The following is a 19,130-nucleotide window of genomic DNA, read 5'->3' as shown; positions in this document are numbered from 1 at the left end:
TTGATCGTTGAGTGATGCAACCTGAATAGATCCGTCCACAAGCAAATTTGTGAAAAGATGGATAAGAAGTACGGAAATGCGTGCAATTGGGTCGAATATTTTTGTCCAATCTCGCTCGATCGTGCAAATTTCATACCGCTTTTCGCGATACCGCAAATAGCTCGAGAGCGAGCGGTGGGTGGTATGCACAACCCAGCGTTCAGCGACGGGTGCGAGCTCCGTATATGATGGCGAACTGTGCCCGCCGGCGGGGCGGACCGCGCCGCGTGCACTAGCACTCGTCGGGGCGGCGCCCGGGCCGTTCTATAAAGTGTCGCGACGCCGCGACGACGACTTCACTCCTCTGTTCTGACCACTCCATTTCTGTCATCGCGCTGCGCATCATCGGCAACGAGCAAGGTGACGGCAGACGAGTGGACGCGCGCGCGCGCGCTCTCTCTCTCTCTTTCTCTCTTCTACGCGAAAATTCATCAGGCGCTTTGTGCGAATCGCGAAATCGTAATCAACTTGTTGCCCAACGGCTACCCGATGATCGTCGACGAACGAATGCTCCAAGTAGCGAAATTCTCGAAGGCGAATGGAGGATAAACGGGAGTCGGCAGGCAGGACTGTAAAGTCACGTCTGCATGATTCGAGTGCGAGTCGGCGCGAGAAATAACGAGAGCAACGGGAATGTACCAATGTTTGCGGACGTAATTGAATCGGAGCGTGATTAAATCGTGACCTGTCCGTCGCATTTTGCAGAGGGAGAGGAGTGCAATCGCGTGTCACTAATGTGCATCAGTGCCGTCCACGTGTTATCTTGTTTGTGCGGAACGCACTGGTGCGCGCATTGAGCGTGTGAAAATCGAATGATTCGCATCAACAGGGATGAAAGTGTCACAGGGCTCATAGAGCACAGAATCTTTCAGTTACGTTGTAACCTTGCAGTTTGATGCAACGCGCAATGTATTTATGCAATGTTGTTATAAACACGCAATAGTGGACGTTTCGAATTTGAGCGAGTCAACTTGGAAAATTTTCTGTAAGGCAAAAAATTTGTATCGTTTACAAATTTTACATTTTTTATTTTAATGTGTATATATATTTTTTTTTATTTTCTGCTAGAAGCAAAAATTGACTTAATAACCCAGCAAGTTGACAAAAATTCAATTTAATTCAATTTAATCTTAAATTTAATTTTAAATCAATTAAATGTAACATGATCTTGCGTGATTTATATGTAAAAGGTGAAAAGCGATCAAGTGTGTTTGATCTGTCTAAGAAAATATTATATAATATTACATCGCGTCGTTACAACTTTTGCAATTATAGCAATATTGCACAAAATACTTGTCATATTATGATTTTGCAGTGGAACATCTTTATGATGTTTCCGCCACTTTTCTGTGCTCTATGATAAAAGTCTTAAGAAAAATATGTTTAAGATACAATAGGTCTTTTTCATTTTTATTAGGCATATAATGAAAGATAGAAATTTCGAAATAAAATGCCTGAATGTTGATGTAGCATTTTACTGATTCAAATATGTTTTTTTTATGCTAGGTGGCGAGATTCGAGTCACGCGTTAATCCGACGGACATACCTATGGCAACCATGAGCAACGCCAATGGATCAACAATGCAGATTAATTCTCGGCCCGATGACATCCGGAAGCGTATTATTGGATGTGAGTTTTCCAGGATGAGCAAAAGTAGTTTGTGTAGAGAAAATTTGCACGAGAGAAGGATTTATTCGTTCTCTAAGACTTTAATTCTCGATTTTGAGTTAAAATAAAAATGCACATGTGTGCAATTTTACTCTTATTTATTTTCTTTTTTTTTTTGAGAAAAAAAAACTCGAGCAATATGCTCTTATTCGTACATAAATTCTCTCATTGTCCATTATTTGACTTTTTAAATTCTACCTTATTTTTCTGCAAAAAATGCAAACATGAAGAAATCACGCGCTTTATGAAATTTATTCTTTCTTCTTGTGTTCATTTTTTCCCCATGGTTTTGCAGTTGTTGCAACTGATTTTGAAATTATTTTGAGAAATATGATATCTGTGCAAGCCTTGCTCCTTGCAAGTGTAATTATTAATGCTAACGATTATTCCGAATGTATACGTGGCGGAAACCAAAAGGCCCCTGATAGGATATAACAACGATATTCAACCTTAAAGCCAGGAAATGAATTATTTCGCGAGTGTAAAGAAGGTCAAATACTTCTATACTTAGCTGAACTTCAACATCACGGCCTATATATTTGCTCAAAAGTGCATCCGCAATTTTTAACATCCGTCCGATGAAGAAGACATTTGTAAAATCCAGAATAAGTTATTTTAGGAATGCAGTGAGTGTCCACTTTCGAGATATCGCGAGCTTCGCTGCGAAAATCCCGTACAAATTATCATCCCGACTTTTCCATCTTATTGAATATCGCCGAACGGATGTGCAAAATTGCGTGTTGACACGCCCAGTGTGCGTCCAGGGTGCCGACGAAAATAGTAGCTGTACATTTCCGCGAAATGCAGGCTACCAGAAAATAGATCCTTGACGTGCCGTTTCTCACGATGCGAGGCGGTGCATGTATGATTTATCGTTTTTTTTTTTTAGCCTGCAATCTTCATCATTCATCGGCTATCAGTAATAATGGTCAAGCCTAGGTCGTACACTTAGGCTAAGTGAAACAAGTGCGCCGTGCGGGCGGACGCAAATTGCGCTCCAAGTGGAAAGAGTCGTGCCATAGACAGCCGATCTTGGCTGACCAAGTTCTTTGCGATCGACTGTATACAAGGTGTCGCAAAACCCGCGCCCCGATGTTTTCCTTATTTACAGATTTTTCGCTCAATGTCCGAAGTCAAGTCCCTCTGTTATAAAAATATAGTCTTTACAATTTACAGAGTGATTAATTTCGAGCGATCGAAATTGGAAACCGGTAAACTTTGAATATTAGTTGGGAAAGTAGATAACGTCAAATCACATTTCTGAATCAGTTTTAAGTCGATCGAATTGTTTTGCAGTTCAAAAATTTATTTACCAAAAATGCACTTCGATTTTGCTTAATCATTTATTTGAAATCACGATGCTTTGTATTGAGAAATTTTACATCGGGCGAGTTTTCTTGACACGTCGATGGAAACTAGATTTCGCTTTTAATCGAAAAAAAGTGGCTCGCTGGGACACCTTGTACGTGCTGATACACGTGAACTTGGAACGCTTTAGCATTCACCTTGCATAACGCTTTCTATAGACTTGCTATAAGCGCACGTAGGTCGGCACGACCGATTTTAGTCGCGGAAATAAATCGAATAAAATATCCAGAGCAGACTGACAAATTGTCTAGAGGCTACTTCGATTAATTCCGCTTCGGACAAACCATTGTCGCACATCCACCTCGTTTTTTCCCCGAAGCAATATGCATATGACGTCACCGTTGTCAAGTAGCCCTCGATAGACCGCGTGATAAGCTTTTATTTTGCTGTTTCGACTTTCGCGATCGATTAAACGGCGAGATAAGCGTCGAGAGCGACGTAAATATCTATTTAACTAGCACGCGTGGCAGTTTTATATAGCACTGTACGAAAGGCATGATATGTGTATAAAATTAGCTAAAAGGCTAAAACAATTCTTGTTGGCTAAAGGAATTGTGAAAAATTTCAACTTTATATTTATTACGCCAATTGCCCAATCTTGCAAGTTGTAACGCAATATTGCGAAAACATTGCAGAAACGTAGAATTGCGAAATTCCAACAAAATTGCAATAACATAATGTTTAATTATTATAAAATATCCAATAATTGCGTGAAGCTTCATATGGGATTCTCCGCTAAATCATTTCTGCTACGTGCTAATCTGTGATCTATTAACAAGTTGACGGTGCAAAATTTTTCCGCAATGTTTTGCGCGATTAAAGTAAAATGACATATTTCCTTTGCGAATCGCTCTTCGCGAAGGTTTCGATGCGTATCTATCGACAAAAAATTCGAGTCAATCCAGTTTGCATTCTTCTCCGTGTGTGCGCGCGTGTGTGTGTGTCGGTTAATTACTCGAGCATCACTTAGGCATATATTGTCTTCTTGTTAGCGAGGGTGGTGAACGGAGGGAAAAATTCGTGCAGGAGGAAGAAGGGTGACTAAACTTGAAAAAAGAAGGGTTTACACGGGGAGGGCGGATAAGCGGTGGAGATAGAGAATGAGGAGTGATGGGGCGGCGGTGAGCGGGGCGAGGGCGGAAAGCGGTGAGCAAGGGTGGCGGCGAACGCGCATCTCGCGCATGCTGCCTCGTCGAGGGCGACAGGGATGAACGAAAGAGAGGCTTACCGGGCTGACAAGGAGAGAGATAGAGAGCTTGCCCTGTGCGGTGTAACATCTAGTCGCGGTGAACTGTGTGAGACGTGAATAACGCGCTTGCGAACCGCTGGGTCCGTTCACTTCGCCCCACTCCGACCTACGACGCAAAACAGTCACCCCTTCGCGAGTGGGTGCCATTTCGGCAGTTGTGGTGAGAGAGAATCGGGATCGGCGTCCTGCTGCTCGCCCCGAGATGACGGACGGTAAGCGAAAACGTTTGGAGGCGGGTATCGCGACAGGACGAAAGAATCGTTCATCGATTTGACGGAAGTTTAGGATGTAAGAAAATCTCGTTTCAAATCCTGCCGGGATCAAGTGACCCTTTTTGCATTTTAGGGAGCAATTTTAAGGATTCTGTATATTTCTATAATTTTCTCGCTGTACAAACGTGCTGGTGTTTCACATTTTCGGTTGGGCATTTTTGGATTGGACAGATCGGGTTTGCGTATAACAATTGTTAACTGAACAATTCAGTGTTGTTTCAGTAGTTTATTTATTGATTAAAAAGCGGTTTAATGAAATTCAATTCAAACCAAGTATCATAAATCGGAAATATAAAACATTATTGACCACTAGAATGTTACGTATGCAATGTTAGGACTATTGATTTATTTGAGGCATTTATTTTGCTTTATATTCACTGAACATGTTGCACAAGAAGAAGACACAGTCGTTATTTGAAACTAGATTACAAATAAATTTTTAAATAAAATAAAAATTAATTTACAGCTCTCAGGATTGAGCGCAGATTAATTTTACATCATCAGTTTAGCGCGAGAAGTCATTAATCATTTTATTACATTTTACAATTATTATCATTTTATTTTGTGATTATAAAGTTTATTTTTTATTAAAAATGTATAAAACAAGGAAAATTGTTGTAATATCATACTCCTTTTTTCAATTTACAAAGCTAATTTAGAAAACACCTTGTTAATTAAATGTTATCGAAATTTCTTTTCGCACCGAACGAACGATGTCTGTAACATTAAAATCCAAGTTCGCCGAAATTATATTGATCTCATTTCTCGGTGAATATTTCGATTGTAAGGAAAAAAAATGGGATTTCTTTCTCGAATTTTATCGAGCGTTTTCTTCAAACGCCGGTCGGTATATCGCGGTCAGATCATAGATTCGAAGGTTGTGGAATTATCATTTTTCAGATGTAGGTTGTGTGCACATGTGACGTATGTATATTGATCGGCTTGTAAAGCAGCCGAAGGCATTGGTAGAATCAATGGAGATTGTACTTACGCGTTTACCAATTCACGCATGTATATATGTATTTATGTATTCATAAGGCGTAGATGCTCTGCGAAATATTCCTGCGATGCCATCACTGTTGCGTGCAGTACGAAAAAATTCTTTACCAAAATCTGATTTGCACATTGAAATAATTTCTAAGCAAGTGTCTTTGAACTTTTAAAGACGTTTGCACGCGGCTTATCCTAAGATCCGATACGATCAACCTTCATGTTTACGTGCAACAGTTGTCACGCGAGCACCTCCTTCGACTTAAGAATAACCTACATCTTCTTACTTTTATTTCCAATTTATATTTTTCGCACGACAGATAATGTATTTTCATTCATCACAACGAACAAAATGAAATGATAAAAACATTATTTTGCACACGACCTTTTAAGAGTACACACGTTTGCGTATGTAAATTTTATACACTTTACAACGTGTTGTTCAGATTTTTGCTCAACATTTAACACGCTAAACAAACTGCTCGACATTTATTTCACGATAATATCGCCTACGCAAATTTATTATGTTCCATATGTGATCGGATAAACCAACGTTGTCTATAAGGCTAATGAATTGCTGAATAAATGAATACTGTATGATGTACTTTGTGTCCCTATGACGACATGGACGACGACAACACGGCAGGACGAAATGCAAAGTAATTTCGCATTCTACATAATGGCAAGCGTCTATTCACGAGAGTTATGTATGAATCACAGATAATTGTCATAATTTTCCGGGAAATGCAGTTTTTTTCTAGAGATACAGTACAAAATATTACATTGCTAAGAAACGTTAGAAAATCGTAGTAGATTTGTGCTACTCATCTATTCTTTTTCAAAGCAGAGAATTCCAATTACTATTTCAAAATTCCGAATGAACTAAATTCGAATTGAAGTTTACTCAATTTTAATTCTACTGCCGACTTTCGTTCTATCGACACATTATGAAAGACCGTCGATCGTGAAGTTGAGATAATGAAGAACGAAGACCAGACCAACGTGCCTAAATTGTCTGACAGGAGTAGAAGTTAGGGCATAGTAATATGTATTCGATAGGCACTATCGGATATATTTGAAAAACTGAATGTTAGTGACGTCTGTCGCAGACAATTTACTTCAGTCAATAGCGAATTGTGTGCCCTGGCGCTATCTGATGCCAAACTTTTTGGTACACATTCTATCCAATATTGTTCACCGTTTGATACTACGTAATCGAGTGCTTCTTTATACATCTATTCTTCGCTCGCTGAACTACTAGCGAAGGCTGTAATTAGAAACTGGATAAAGGCGCTGCGTAATCATTGAACTCGAATCAAGTCCACTTAATGATATACTTTAATTGCATTTCTGAAAATAGAAATTTGATGGGATTTGGAAGTAAATTCATCGAGTAAGTTTTAATCGTTTACGAGCTGCATGCGAAAGACTTCTCAAATTAAATATCACGAAATTTTTGCAAAATCTGAATTAGAAGTTTGATTTTTTATGTTCGCGTTTTTATTAGGAACAAAATCAGCATGCAAAACGGAGTGAAACTACGAATATACCTTTCTAGGTGTTATAATCTTTTGTTTCGAGAACTTTCGAGGCTTTCGTTGCGACATATCTTTCGAGAAGCAAGTGCAATCGGGAAACGATAACTTTTTTCGAAATGATGTTACAGCAGATGATAGCGCGCAGAGCGACGGGACGGCATGCGGGAATATCCTGGTCGTATTATCATGGATTGTCGTCATTCTGACGATGCCGTTCTCTCTTTTCGTCTGCTTCAAGGTAAGATATTATTCTTCGGAGAGAGAACTTTCTTCCGCGGAGAATTTTAAGATATTAATTCGAGAAATGTTATTCTTTCGGGAATTTATCAACGCTCGCCGGCGGCTACGGAAGCGCTATATTTTAACAAGCAATGTTATTCCGATGTAACTATAGCTACACGGCGTTTATGCATAATAATATCCGCATCTCTAGCACCGTGCACGTGCTCGTTTCTGCCGCGATCTTATTATTAGATCGCCAAGTCATTGAGCGATATGCATCAATGCGCCGCTATCATACGCTTTCATTAATGATCATGTTAATAACTTTTATCAACGATATTTCTTACTAATTTTGCAGCAAAAACAAGCACTAATTTATATCGCGGCGCTCATTATTGATTTTACTTGTCGCGCTCTAAATTTTTTTAAAATTATTTTTTATCCTATCAACTTGCGTGCTTTATTTCTTTATTAATCATTATATCTGTTTTTTTTTTTTTTTTTCTTTGGATTTACAGGTCGTGCAAGAATACGAGAGAGCTGTCATATTTCGACTTGGACGTCTTCTATCGGGCGGTGCTAAGGGTCCCGGTAAGATTATTGTTATTACGTTATTTTAGAGCAGATTTAATCATGCTGGTTTACCGCAAGAAGCTACAACAATCATTAATCAGCTTAAAAAATGGATCCTTTTAATTGAAATTTAGAACAAGAAAAAGAATAATATAATGTTACACATTTTTGTCTTTTAATATTTTTCAGCAAACAACTATTTTTCTTGTCTTATTTATTTATTTTTGATTTTTATTCTTCTCAGTTCATATCGATTGCAAAGTAAAATGATAATCGTTTTAAGATGTGTGTTAATTAATTAAAATGTTAATCGACGACTTCTTATGTTAAAGTCAAACCAACGATCTGTTTCGTTATTAAACAGCGATCGTACTTAATACAAGAGAATTTCGACATATTCTTTGCATATACTCGTTGCTAGACTATAAAATTTAAGATCGATACGGCTGAATAATATGCTTGGCATTTACTTCGAGCAACTTTTTTCACATCGTAATAACGCTTTGACATTTCACGTATGAATGACAGATGTCGATTATCAAAATGTCTAATTTTTCGTGCTTTTAGGTATCTTTTTCATCCTGCCGTGTGTGGACAATTACGCGCGCGTTGACCTGAGAACGCGAACGTATGACGTACCGCCGCAGGAGGTAATTGAATTTACAATCACATATCGCGCTATCAAAACGAAGCTATCGTAACGAGGAATATATCGTACGCGCAGGACGCCCCACAATTCGCAATTCTAAGTCAATGACATTATGAGAACGCTTCTCGTAGTGCGCAAGTCGTTTATTATTAGAAAAAATTAAATGCAAATGTTATTTAATTTATATTTTAATTCATATCTATTCGCGGTTGAAAGCGGCGAAGTCTTAATGCCGTTATTTGAAAAACTAACTCATTATTTATTTTACAAACTTTCTCCATAATTACTCTGTAATGTTATATCTCGTTTTTTCACAGCTTATTATATTATTTATATAGTTTGTAAAGAGAAAATGATGACACCGGAACTAGTTTTTCATATCGCAAACTTTGGCAATATCTGATTACTGAATCCATATTCCGATTATCATTCGTCCATCGTTTATCGGTACACGCATGTTCTTAGAGAATTCAGTTTTAGTATATCAATACGAACTTACGTCCATCTACTTACATGTAAGGTATTGACGAAAGACAGCGTTACCGTGTCCGTCGACGCGGTGGTTTATTATCGCGTCAACAACGCGACCATTTCGATCGCGAACGTGGAGAACGCGCACCACAGCACGCGGCTTCTGGCTCAGACGACTCTAAGGAACACCATGGGGACACGACCGCTTCATGAAATACTCAGCGAACGCGAAACGATCTCCGGAAACATGCAGGTACAACGCGGAAGCTTAGGCTCCATTTGTCAAATATTGAAAAAAAAAAAATTGATCATTATGCGCTAATGATGTTTCGATGATTAGGTTTCCCTGGACGAAGCCACCGATACATGGGGAATAAAAGTGGAGCGCGTCGAGATGTACGTATGCAAATTGCTCTTCCTATAACGACAATATAATAACCCCAGACAGCAGGATCTCCAGAAAGAGTTCAAAAAGTATTCTCTTTTTTGAATTCTTTATGATCTGCTAAAATGATTACGAAAAATTGTCGAAAAGTGCTCTTTTCTGAGTTCTTTAACAGTAAATCAAAAAGAGCTCACTATGAACTTATACTTCTAACACAAAATAATTCTTCATAGTCAGCTCATTTTGACATCATATAATATGATGCGTGAAAACAAAAAACACGCATCACCCAACCTGACTCGGCTGGATTCTTGTTGGTCATCCATATATTGTTCGTCGATTATTCTCTTTGTTATTTAACCACAAAGTACTTTCCAAGTCTCGCAGTTCGCAGTGCATAAAAAACACGCAGTGTGTGAAATTGTTCTTGGTACAACGATCTCTGACGCAATTTTTCACATGTAATTTTTTTGAGGTATATTTGTTCCCAGTAAACGAGAAATTATTGAAAGTTCAGAAATAGGATTGAAAATTATTGAGAAGAATTAAATAAAATTCAGCATCATCGTAAATAAATTCTTCTCAGTAATTTTTAATCCTATTTCTGAACTTTCAATAATTTCTCGTTTACTAGGTTATAAGCATAAAAAGCTCTTTATGATGAAATCAAAATGAGCTCAGAAGTCGACGCATCCGAGTACATTATGAGCACGTTCTAACCACCTTCTGATCTAAATTTATCAACTCAGAAAAATTGTTGGAACTCTTTAGGAGTATTATATGAGGTCATCATGCTGTCTGGGAACGATTGCAACAATTGCGGTAACCAGCGAAAGTTTTCGCCGACGATAAACTTCACGACGAAATTTACCGCACGAAAACTTTGCTTATCCGACGATAATAATTATAATCGTGCAATAGGCCGAATTTAACGAAAGGTTCTGCGATTGCATTAATATTTAAATATCGCGAGTAACAATCATTAATTGTGAACCTCTCCTCGCAATTTCTACAGCAAAGACGTGCGACTGCCTATTCAGCTGCAGCGTGCCATGGCGGCGGAAGCTGAGGCTGCACGCGAGGCACGCGCCAAGGTGAGACGTCAATAAAACAGCGAGATATTCATTATTTCGCCGAGTCGAGTCTGTAATTGCATAATTATTTTTCCAGGTGATCGCCGCGGAAGGTGAACAGAAAGCCAGCAGGGCTCTGAGGGAGGCGTCAGAGGTCATCGGCGATTCCCCGGCTGCCCTGCAGCTCCGTTACTTGCAGGTGAGAAATTTATTATCCCTTATTTCTATCGTTACAATCAAGTTATTACATTATTGGACGTTAATTCGCTACTCTTTTCTATTTCAGACGTTGAACACAATATCAGCGGAGAAGAATTCCACCATCGTGTTTCCGCTGCCGATCGATATGCTGACTTACTTCATGAAAGCTTTGCCGAAAGAATAATCGCGCATTGGGGCGTCGTGCGTTCGCGGCACGTAATAATACAGGAAAAAAAAAAAAATTGACGGTTCCCCGAGGTTCTCCGAGGGATGAAGAGTTTTGTTTGACGATTTTTATTCGTATATTTAACACGCTTGCATATTACATACCTACATTTCGACTTCACGGAGTTGCCAATATTCGACCAAAACCGCTGACAATCTCGATTTCGACAGGCTGTAAACTCGTAGAGTTACTTAGAGAAGAACACTTGCGACACGTGATTTTGTCGCGCGGGTTCTCAAACTCGGAAGATCGTACGCGACGCAGACTGAAACACATATTTTTGGAAAATCTTACAAAGTTATTTTATACTGTTGTGTACTGTGAAGAATAATATACATTCGTAAAACGTGATTTAACGATTTATCAATTGCACATTTGGTCCATTTTTGGCGCGACGATGATTTCACGTCAAGATAAATTTATAATTAGATTTAAATTGAAAAACAATATATATAAAATAGTTAAAAAAAAACTGATTAATAATTCGCTTACATACAGATCTTGCACTGCCACTAACGCCAGAACGCGTACGAGACGCGATCGATGTCAATCGATCGAGTGGTTGATACGAAAAAAATTTATTTTGCACACTAATTACTCGATAAATGTTAAAAAATAATTTTTTCTATCTCGTCAATTTTATGACACGCGGCAACATTAAACTGTTATCAATTAACAATCGACAACGACGGCGAATTTCTTTTCTTTATGGTATTACATTACATTTCATCAAGTCAAATATTTAGTCTTTAATACGTTTCTTGATAATGTAAGAGTAATTGATTTTACAATCACTAGAAAAATAATTGTACCTTAACGGCCTGTAACGATTGCTTGGTCCAATATCGGTAACTCTTGCTAGCGCGATATTTATACATTGTTTAATCGATCACTATAGTATTTGCGCTTTAATATTTCTACGATATCTACTTATATAAAAAGAAAATATAAAAAAAAAAAAAAAAAAAAAAACAATTAATTACGTATAAATAATCTCGAGAGTACGTTCAGTATTATTTATTTCGTGAAGTATTGAAAAATATTGTAAAACGAAAAGTGAAGTAATGCATATTCGTTAAAAAAAAGCACACAAGAACGTGAAAAGAACGTGAAATTATCGAAGGATACATGCGCGTTGACATGTAACAATATTTTTTCTTTGCATATTCCAAAAAGATCTGATTTATTTATCTGTGTTATGTAAATATTTTTCATACTCGAGAAAAATCATTGCAAGGGGGATCAAGTTTTCACATTTTTAGCTCTAATTGTTCGAAGAGGCAGACGCGAATCGATGTAAGCGACGCGGGAGACCTATTGCGTCGTTTTAAAAGACTTTTAACAAAAATTCTCATTATAACTGTGATGGCTGTTAGATTGTAGAATGAGGTCAGCTCATTTATCTTCATACTCTTTTAAATAAAGTGAGCTGGCCGTTGTCTCACTTCCGCGTACATAATTGCGAATGCGAGCGACGGTACTTACTTCGCATTAAGATATAAAGACCGTTTCGATCCATAATATGTATAAATAATAATCAGAGATGGTTGCAATAAGATATATTGTCGCGATACGATTATGCGACGATAATCAGTGGATTCAGCGCTGTTTCCGCCATCTAGTATCTACATACACAGTGATTCACGAAATTTTGTTTTCTTGAAAATTTCAAAAAACTTTAAATGTCTATTATCTTTTCAATCTAGAAGGAATATCTATATCCTTGCGGTAATATATTATAAAAGACTTGTTTCCGTTCTTTTATATATAAAATATTTGTTCTCTTCTTTCTTTTTTTCATTATACTTGAAAATATTTTTTTTTTTAAATATTTTGCTTATTTTTATGAATCACTATATATAATATAATAGTGTTGTCCAATGCATCTCCCACACGTACTTATACATACACATGTACGTATACTGTCATTCTACGATCATTCTCAAATATCACTGAGGCTTTTCATTTTCGAAGAGTGAGAAAGCTACCTCTCTGCTTTTTGTTGCATTAATGCATATACACACGTTCGTCTGTAGCGTTGATTTAAATTACATTATATTCTCTCTAATCAGTCTACCGATTTGTAGACGTCAACTACGCAAAGTTTGTGAATATTATAAATGTTCTAATCGTAATGTTCTACCGCTTAGTCTGTACAGTTAATCAACTAAACACACATTTACCAGCACGATTATTTTTCTGATTATTAAAAACGATATATATATATTCTCTATCGTTCTTTTTTATGATTCTTAATTGATAGTTTATCAGTTAATACATTTCATCATCGGTTCTCTCTATGCAAATATTGAAGATTCGAAAAAATGTAATTCCCCCTTCCTTTTAGATTATTCTTCGATCTGTAAGAATGTATGCGATACATTTTAATAAAAAGAATATTTGTTGAGAGGACGAGCACTTTTTGATTTATATAACGGCACGCAATCTCTTCATAAAAATAAATCCATCAGTTGTTTAAGCGCGTTTGTTATGTCGTTATACATTTAAGGAAAAATATGTGTGTTAAAAATTTCGAAATAAAAGTTGGGATTCCGCAAACCTACTGTCTTCCGTTTTAATCCTACAAATTGTACTTAACGATTTATCAAACAACTTATCTTAATTTTGTCGTGCACGGTTGTTGCACGTAATTCAAACAAAAACCTCTGTTCCCGACATCGCCAGGTGCTTCAGTGCTGTCCGTGTGAAAAATCAACCTGAACGGCTTCACAGTGCCTGAAAAAAGATTGAAGAAATTCGTATATAAAATGATCAATACAAATTTATTTATTTATTAAATGTGCGGATGAATATTAAATACACAATAATAGACGTTTTATTTTTTTTTTAACAGTTTGTAAATGTTTGTAGCTCTTTGTGACAAATTACGCACCATTTTACACATCAAAAAATTCAAAAGAGTAACAAAAAAATACTCACTGATAACAGATGACCCGTTCAAGTTTTGGGCTTCTGAATTGAAAGTGCCGCCGCATAATCGATCGACGCACATTAGCGGTGCTGTGGGCATCCGGCCCAGATTCGTAGCACACGGTATCGATAGCCAATCGGTCAAACAAGACGTTCCCGTCATCGACGCGATTTGTGTGTTCTGCGTATTTCCCGTCAACGTGAACGCGTTGCTGCGCATTATTTGACCCGCTGGACCCGCCGGAGCAGGCGGGATCATCATCCCTTGAGCTGTGAACGAATCACGCGAAAAAATATTAACGCTTCAAACACAGATGGAAATTATATAAAATCATTAAAATATTTCTTTCAATTATATATTACGCACATTTTGTTTTCAATATAAAAATAGATTTAAAAGAAAAGTTGTTTGTGCGTCTTGCGATTGACAAGAATTCTTATCAAAGCTTCAATTGTGTAAATATATTTTTTTTTTCTCCGTTTTTGTGTATATTATTGTATATTTTTCTTTCTTACTGTCATCGGAGCACGCCATGTATTGAATCCCGCAGAAGTTTCTCTCCATCCTGATGCATATACTGTAATCTTGATTTGATAATTGCAATCCAGTCGTAGGTTCATAGTTAAAGGACTTTATCTGGCCAGAAACCCCGGTGAAGTATTGGAGGCATCCCTCTTCGGCACGATAAATCGTGCTGCATTGTATTTGCGAGACACGGACTTTCCACGAACGCGGAAACGAGCTGCCGCTCGTTACGAAAGTCAGAGTAATCGGATTGGTTTGTCCGACGCCTGTATCTACGTACACTGTAAAAAGTATTTATTTATCAATTTATTTAAAATCAATCCCAATTTTTATCCAACAAAAAATGAAAAAAGAAACAAGATTATTGACGCACAATTGCAGATACGAAGCGCTTTAATTGAACAATTTGTAGCGAGAATAAAAGTAATGTAAAATATAAATGAAATAAAGTATCGATAAAGAAGGATAAAATAATCTCTCTATTTTGTTTAATACTCACTGTGATTTCCGTTATTGTTACCGCATATTGTCGGCACTGGGTTGCCGCCGGAAACGATAAATTGGTCGTAAGTGCAAACGTTGTTCGTCGTTTCCGGGCCTCTGATACTGAATTGTGTAAAGTCCAATCTGCAATCCATCAGCGGCAATTAAATGCAAGTGTTTTTGTAAATTTCTAGCAATTAAAAGTTTCGAAAATGTTTAAAAACGTACCGATACTGGCACACGTCTGGATGTGACTTTATCAGCGTCACTTGACAGGATTCCATACCGTCGAAGGCGGACGGATAATTTGGATTGACAAAATATGTATTGTTATCGGCGGTCGTACCTCCGCAGGACACCGTGACTGGCGGAAGTGAAGGGAAAATAAATCGAAAAATTTTGATTAAGCTACAAGAATATCTAAGCTGTCGGTGTGAAAGATGTTGAACGTTTCAAATCATCAGTTTAGTGCAACAACTGACATTTCAGAAATATTTAGTAATTTTCGTACGCTAAATAAATCGTGGAGATTCTTCTGTAAAGTATTCAAACGTTCATATCTACCTATACAACAAACCCCATAGCCGTTCGCGCAAACGCCGCTGGAAACACCGCCACGCTGCGCGCATTCTGCCGCTGCGACGCACGTGCCATTCTCGCCGTTTAATCCGCCACAGATGTTGTTGTCGAACTTTACCAATGTGAATAGTGAGAAGACTGCACACAGTAATGCAATAAATAATCTTATATAACTTGAATAAATTTAATATTTTTCGTCACAAACGTATTTTATATTTATGTAGAATATATTTTTAATTTAACCTTTTGCTGCAACGATTCTGTTATCTCTTTTATTTTAGTAAGTAAATAAAAATAATGATGGAAAATTTATTTCTATGATTTAATTTCTCTTTGCGTGTCATATATTTTACTCAACATTTTTACTTACGTCTTTTCTCTCGAACGGCTTGAGTCCGATTGTTGTTTTGTAATTCCCAATTACGTCTCGTGTTTTGAAACGAAACGCCGGGACCGCTGTTATCATTTATTTGCCACAATCGTCTTCTATCTCCGATTCGATGCCTGCCGCGAGTATTCCAGGCATCGGCGCAGATGTGAAGCGTAACGCAGCATATCAGAAGCGCGATTAACGATCGTTTCTCGGCCATCTTAAGAATTCGCGATGTGGAGTTTCGATGTGTTCATGAAGCGACGTTGAAAAAAATTTACTCACTGCTATTATATTGCAAATACACTGTCGTTCCTTTATTGAACTTTCTGAACATAGAATTCTCAACATAAATTTCGTTCGTCAGTCGCGATGTTACAGGAATTGTCGCAGGAGGTCCGCGCATTTTACCGAACGAGACGTCGACTCACTCCTGCGATTCCGAGGTGTCAAGTCTAATATACCCAGAGACACTATTTACACGGTCTGCAAACCATGCAGCAAATTGCAGCGTACAATCGAGTCGTCGCGCTTAGGTGTTCGCCTGCACATGAAGATTTTAGGGAAAGTCGCGAGAAATTTAATTGATGCCATGATTGATAGTATTGTTTTTGTCTCCTGAGTCGCGATAAGCGCCTCGCTTTCTCGCAGATCGCTACAATTATGATTGGACGCCGTTGAATAAGAGGCGTGAAAACGCGAAACCCTCGCGAGACGGGTTTGGAAAGTTGCTCACAAAAAATGGATTTCGTCACTAAGATTCAAGTGATAAAGTGACGGAGAAAAGGGACACAATTGAGGGACCAGACAGACCTACCGTTAAATGAGAAAGCCGCCGCTGCCGTCGTTGCTCGTGCGCGCTGCCGCTTTTCTAAATTATTCCACCGCTCGTCATTTGTCATCGTGATGTGTACGTTCCGAGATGCACGCGGCAGATAGGACAGTGGTGGTCCACATTATTGCAAGAGTCAACGCAGTAAGGAATCATGCAACATGGCCAACACCTACGACGCAGAAATCGGACAATAGCGCGCCATTCTTTAACTCTCCGCCAGTCCGTAACGTAATTTTTTGCATTACCTAGAATGCCATCGATTTAATAAACCGCTAGTAATAATTGCAAGCATATCAACTATCGTATTTTATGATTTTCTTAAAACCTTGATTCCTAAAAAAAAAAAAAATACGGAATATTATTCTTCTTTCAGACAGCAAAAAAGCTGGCGCGAGACGCGATCGTGCGTCTCTCGATTAAGAAAATAGTAAAATCTAATAAAGCTCTACGATTCTTACAAAACTATCGGCTTAAGATTATATTGAATGTTATGTTGCAAATGTTGATGTTGCAATAAAATATTACTTGTCATTTTCACGTACGTACCCGAACAGAAAGAGCGTTAACGCTGCGATGTGAGAGATCGTAGACCGACGTATTACGACAACAGTGATAATGAGTGCTTCGCATCGAGGACATATCGCGGCTGCAGGTACTCGTGACCAGTTGTTTATCGCTGAAAACAATTATATTACATTGCAATTTTGTTAATTATCTCAAAACTGTTTGCAAGTTATCGCGCGAGTCGATTGTTATCGGGTAAATTTTACAAAGAGAAACGTTAAATTGGTGATTTCATGTCTCATTACCATCTCAGTATGAGATTAAATCATTTACTTAGCATGAGCTTGAATTTTTCAATAGAACAAGAATGACAAATTGAACATGTATTTGCACAGCATTTGATAATCTCCGAATCATTCGTAAATTAATTGTCATGTGACTCATAATTTTAAAAATGAAACAAGTATTTTTGGAAAATAAATGGATTCCATTCGAATTTTAAATAAATATGCCGATTTAAGAGAAATCTTTCCAGACTAATTGCTAAGAAACTTTAAGACTGTTGTACAAGGTAGAGAAACCAACGGATTCCTCGACGATTCCGCGAGACTCATCTCCTGAGCTTGAACGTAAGTGGGCGGCGGAATTCTCGCCATGATAATGGACGATCGATCAGTTATTGGAAAAGTGAGTTCATTGGACGTCGAACCGTTGAATATAGAAGAGTATGTGGGCGGTGCACCTCTTGAGGAAGGAATATCCTGCGGCATATAAATGATTTTGTCTCAATTAATATTACTTATAATACTATACACTCAAAAAAATATTTCGCTGATGTAGTTAGATTTCTAGATATCGCAACAAGAATGTATCGCTATTTTTCGTATCTGTGAAAACATTGTTTGTCACATATAGAATTTATAGCAGTAATGTTCTAGCAATAGCTTCTGAAAAATTTAGGTACCATTGCTAAATGTTATTCATTGCATGATCTAACACGTGATTGATCTTATATAGATAGGCGCTTTAGAGAAACTTTCTTTTTAAAGTTCACAAACAATACAGATATATATTCTGTTTCTGTCATCTAAACTGATTAAGTAATTACATATGCAATATCACAACAGTTGCTAATCATTTGTCTGTTTTAGTTAATTTTTTACACCTAGAAAATTTTAGCTATTATTGCAACATCATTTTTTTGAGTGTACAAAATGTATTGCAGAGAATATTCTAAACGACGATCCCGATCGATATGAAACGATAAATGTGTATTTGTTTATGTACTTCATGTGCGCGAGGACACTGAGACATTGCTTTTGTCTTTTGAGAAAGTCCGTGAATGTTATCAACGACGAATGAGACGCACGAAAAGGAATAAAATATTACGAGCTGTATGTGATCGCGAGCAAGCGCGGCAAAAGAGACGAAACTGAGTTGTTCAGAGAGTATAAAGAATGCAAGATTGAAATGATCAGAAAAAGTACCAGAACACATAAGAAAAATAAAACTTCTAACGAATTTGACAACGCACATATCAAATAATTTTCTTTAAGCTACTGCAATATATCATTTTTTCGTTGCATTTATAAATACAAATCCTTAGCACATGATTCTTCTGAGAAATATAATTTTGATAAGCAGCGCCTAAAAAGATGTAGCTTTGTAAAAAGAATAATTTTGCCGAAATATGCGTAAAAAAAAATCGTTCTTATTGCATACAGTTTGTACATTGCATATTATTGTATGCCATATTGTTTAGCCTTCTTTTATACATTTTGAGAGTTGACGCGTCCGAGATCTTTCAGATAGCAGTTTGCAAAGTCACGTACCTCGTCTCTTGCAGATGTGCACCGGAAGCAATTACTAAGTTTCCATCGTCGTCGTGATTCTCGGCGGTTTCTCACATCGACAGATAATTGATCAATCCGCGATCTATTTAGAAATTGATAGTTTGACGCATCAAGCTGCGAAAAC

The 19,130-nt window shown here is 37.6% G+C and overlaps 2 protein-coding genes across 12 annotated transcripts; one reads left to right on the top strand and one right to left on the bottom strand.

Annotated features, from left to right (window-relative positions):
• The first annotated feature begins 220 nt into the window (after positions 1-220).
• LOC105671412 (band 7 protein AGAP004871) lies at positions 221-11,900 on the top strand. 7 transcript variants are annotated; one of them, XM_012365561.2, is made up of 10 exons: positions 221-399; positions 1,546-1,669; positions 7,257-7,363; positions 7,866-7,938; positions 8,488-8,570; positions 9,090-9,293; positions 9,381-9,436; positions 10,441-10,519; positions 10,596-10,697; positions 10,785-11,900. In XM_012365561.2, exons 2-10 carry the CDS (start codon positions 1,588-1,590, stop codon positions 10,881-10,883), a joined length of 885 nt encoding a protein of 294 aa, XP_012220984.1. In that variant the 5' UTR covers positions 221-399; positions 1,546-1,587; the 3' UTR covers positions 10,884-11,900. The 7 variants fall into 7 exon arrangements, with proteins under 7 accessions (XP_012220984.1, XP_012220982.1, XP_012220983.1 ...); XM_012365559.2 differs by having other exon boundaries at positions 222-399; positions 7,254-7,363; XM_012365560.2 differs by lacking the exon at positions 221-399 and adding an exon at positions 459-910 and having other exon boundaries at positions 7,254-7,363.
• Positions 11,856-17,880, bottom strand: LOC105671411 (uncharacterized). 5 transcript variants are annotated; one of them, XM_067356832.1, is made up of 10 exons: positions 17,739-17,880; positions 17,196-17,325; positions 16,895-16,982; positions 15,815-16,818; positions 15,430-15,582; positions 15,094-15,229; positions 14,882-15,009; positions 14,373-14,663; positions 13,866-14,126; positions 11,856-13,661 (listed from the first exon to the last, which is right to left on the bottom strand). In XM_067356832.1, exons 4-10 carry the CDS (start codon positions 16,032-16,034, stop codon positions 13,540-13,542), a joined length of 1,311 nt encoding a protein of 436 aa, XP_067212933.1. In that variant the 5' UTR covers positions 16,035-16,818; positions 16,895-16,982; positions 17,196-17,325; positions 17,739-17,880; the 3' UTR covers positions 11,856-13,539. The 5 variants fall into 5 exon arrangements, with proteins under 5 accessions (XP_067212933.1, XP_067212930.1, XP_067212932.1 ...); XM_067356829.1 differs by having other exon boundaries at positions 15,815-16,982; XM_067356831.1 differs by lacking the exon at positions 16,895-16,982 and having other exon boundaries at positions 15,815-16,894.
• Positions 17,881-19,130: the final 1,250 nt, after the last annotated feature.

This window comes from Linepithema humile, chromosome 6, assembly GCF_040581485.1.
Source record: "Linepithema humile isolate Giens D197 chromosome 6, Lhum_UNIL_v1.0, whole genome shotgun sequence".
In the NCBI taxonomy this organism is placed as follows: domain Eukaryota; kingdom Metazoa; phylum Arthropoda; class Insecta; order Hymenoptera; family Formicidae; genus Linepithema; species Linepithema humile.
The sequence above is the reverse complement of the archived record's forward strand: the minus strand, read 5'-3'. Positions and strand labels throughout refer to the sequence as shown.

Coding starts and splice junctions, on each gene's coding strand:
- LOC105671411 (XM_067356829.1), bottom strand. CDS start 16,034: ATGGCCGAGAAACGATCGTTAATCGCGCTTCTGATATGCTGCGTTACG. Junction 14,127..14,372: donor CATGGCGTGCTCCGATGACA/GTAAGAAAGAAA, acceptor ATTCGTTCACAG/CTCAAGGGATGATGATCCCG. Junction 13,662..13,865: donor GAACGGGTCATCTGTTATCA/GTGAGTATTTTT, acceptor ATCTTTTTTCAG/GCACTGTGAAGCCGTTCAGG.
- LOC105671412 (XM_012365559.2), top strand. CDS start 1,588: ATGGCAACCATGAGCAACGCCAATGGATCAACAATGCAGATTAATTCT. Junction 7,939..8,487: donor GGGCGGTGCTAAGGGTCCCG/GTAAGATTATTG, acceptor TCGTGCTTTTAG/GTATCTTTTTCATCCTGCCG. Junction 9,294..9,380: donor CGATCTCCGGAAACATGCAG/GTACAACGCGGA, acceptor TTCGATGATTAG/GTTTCCCTGGACGAAGCCAC.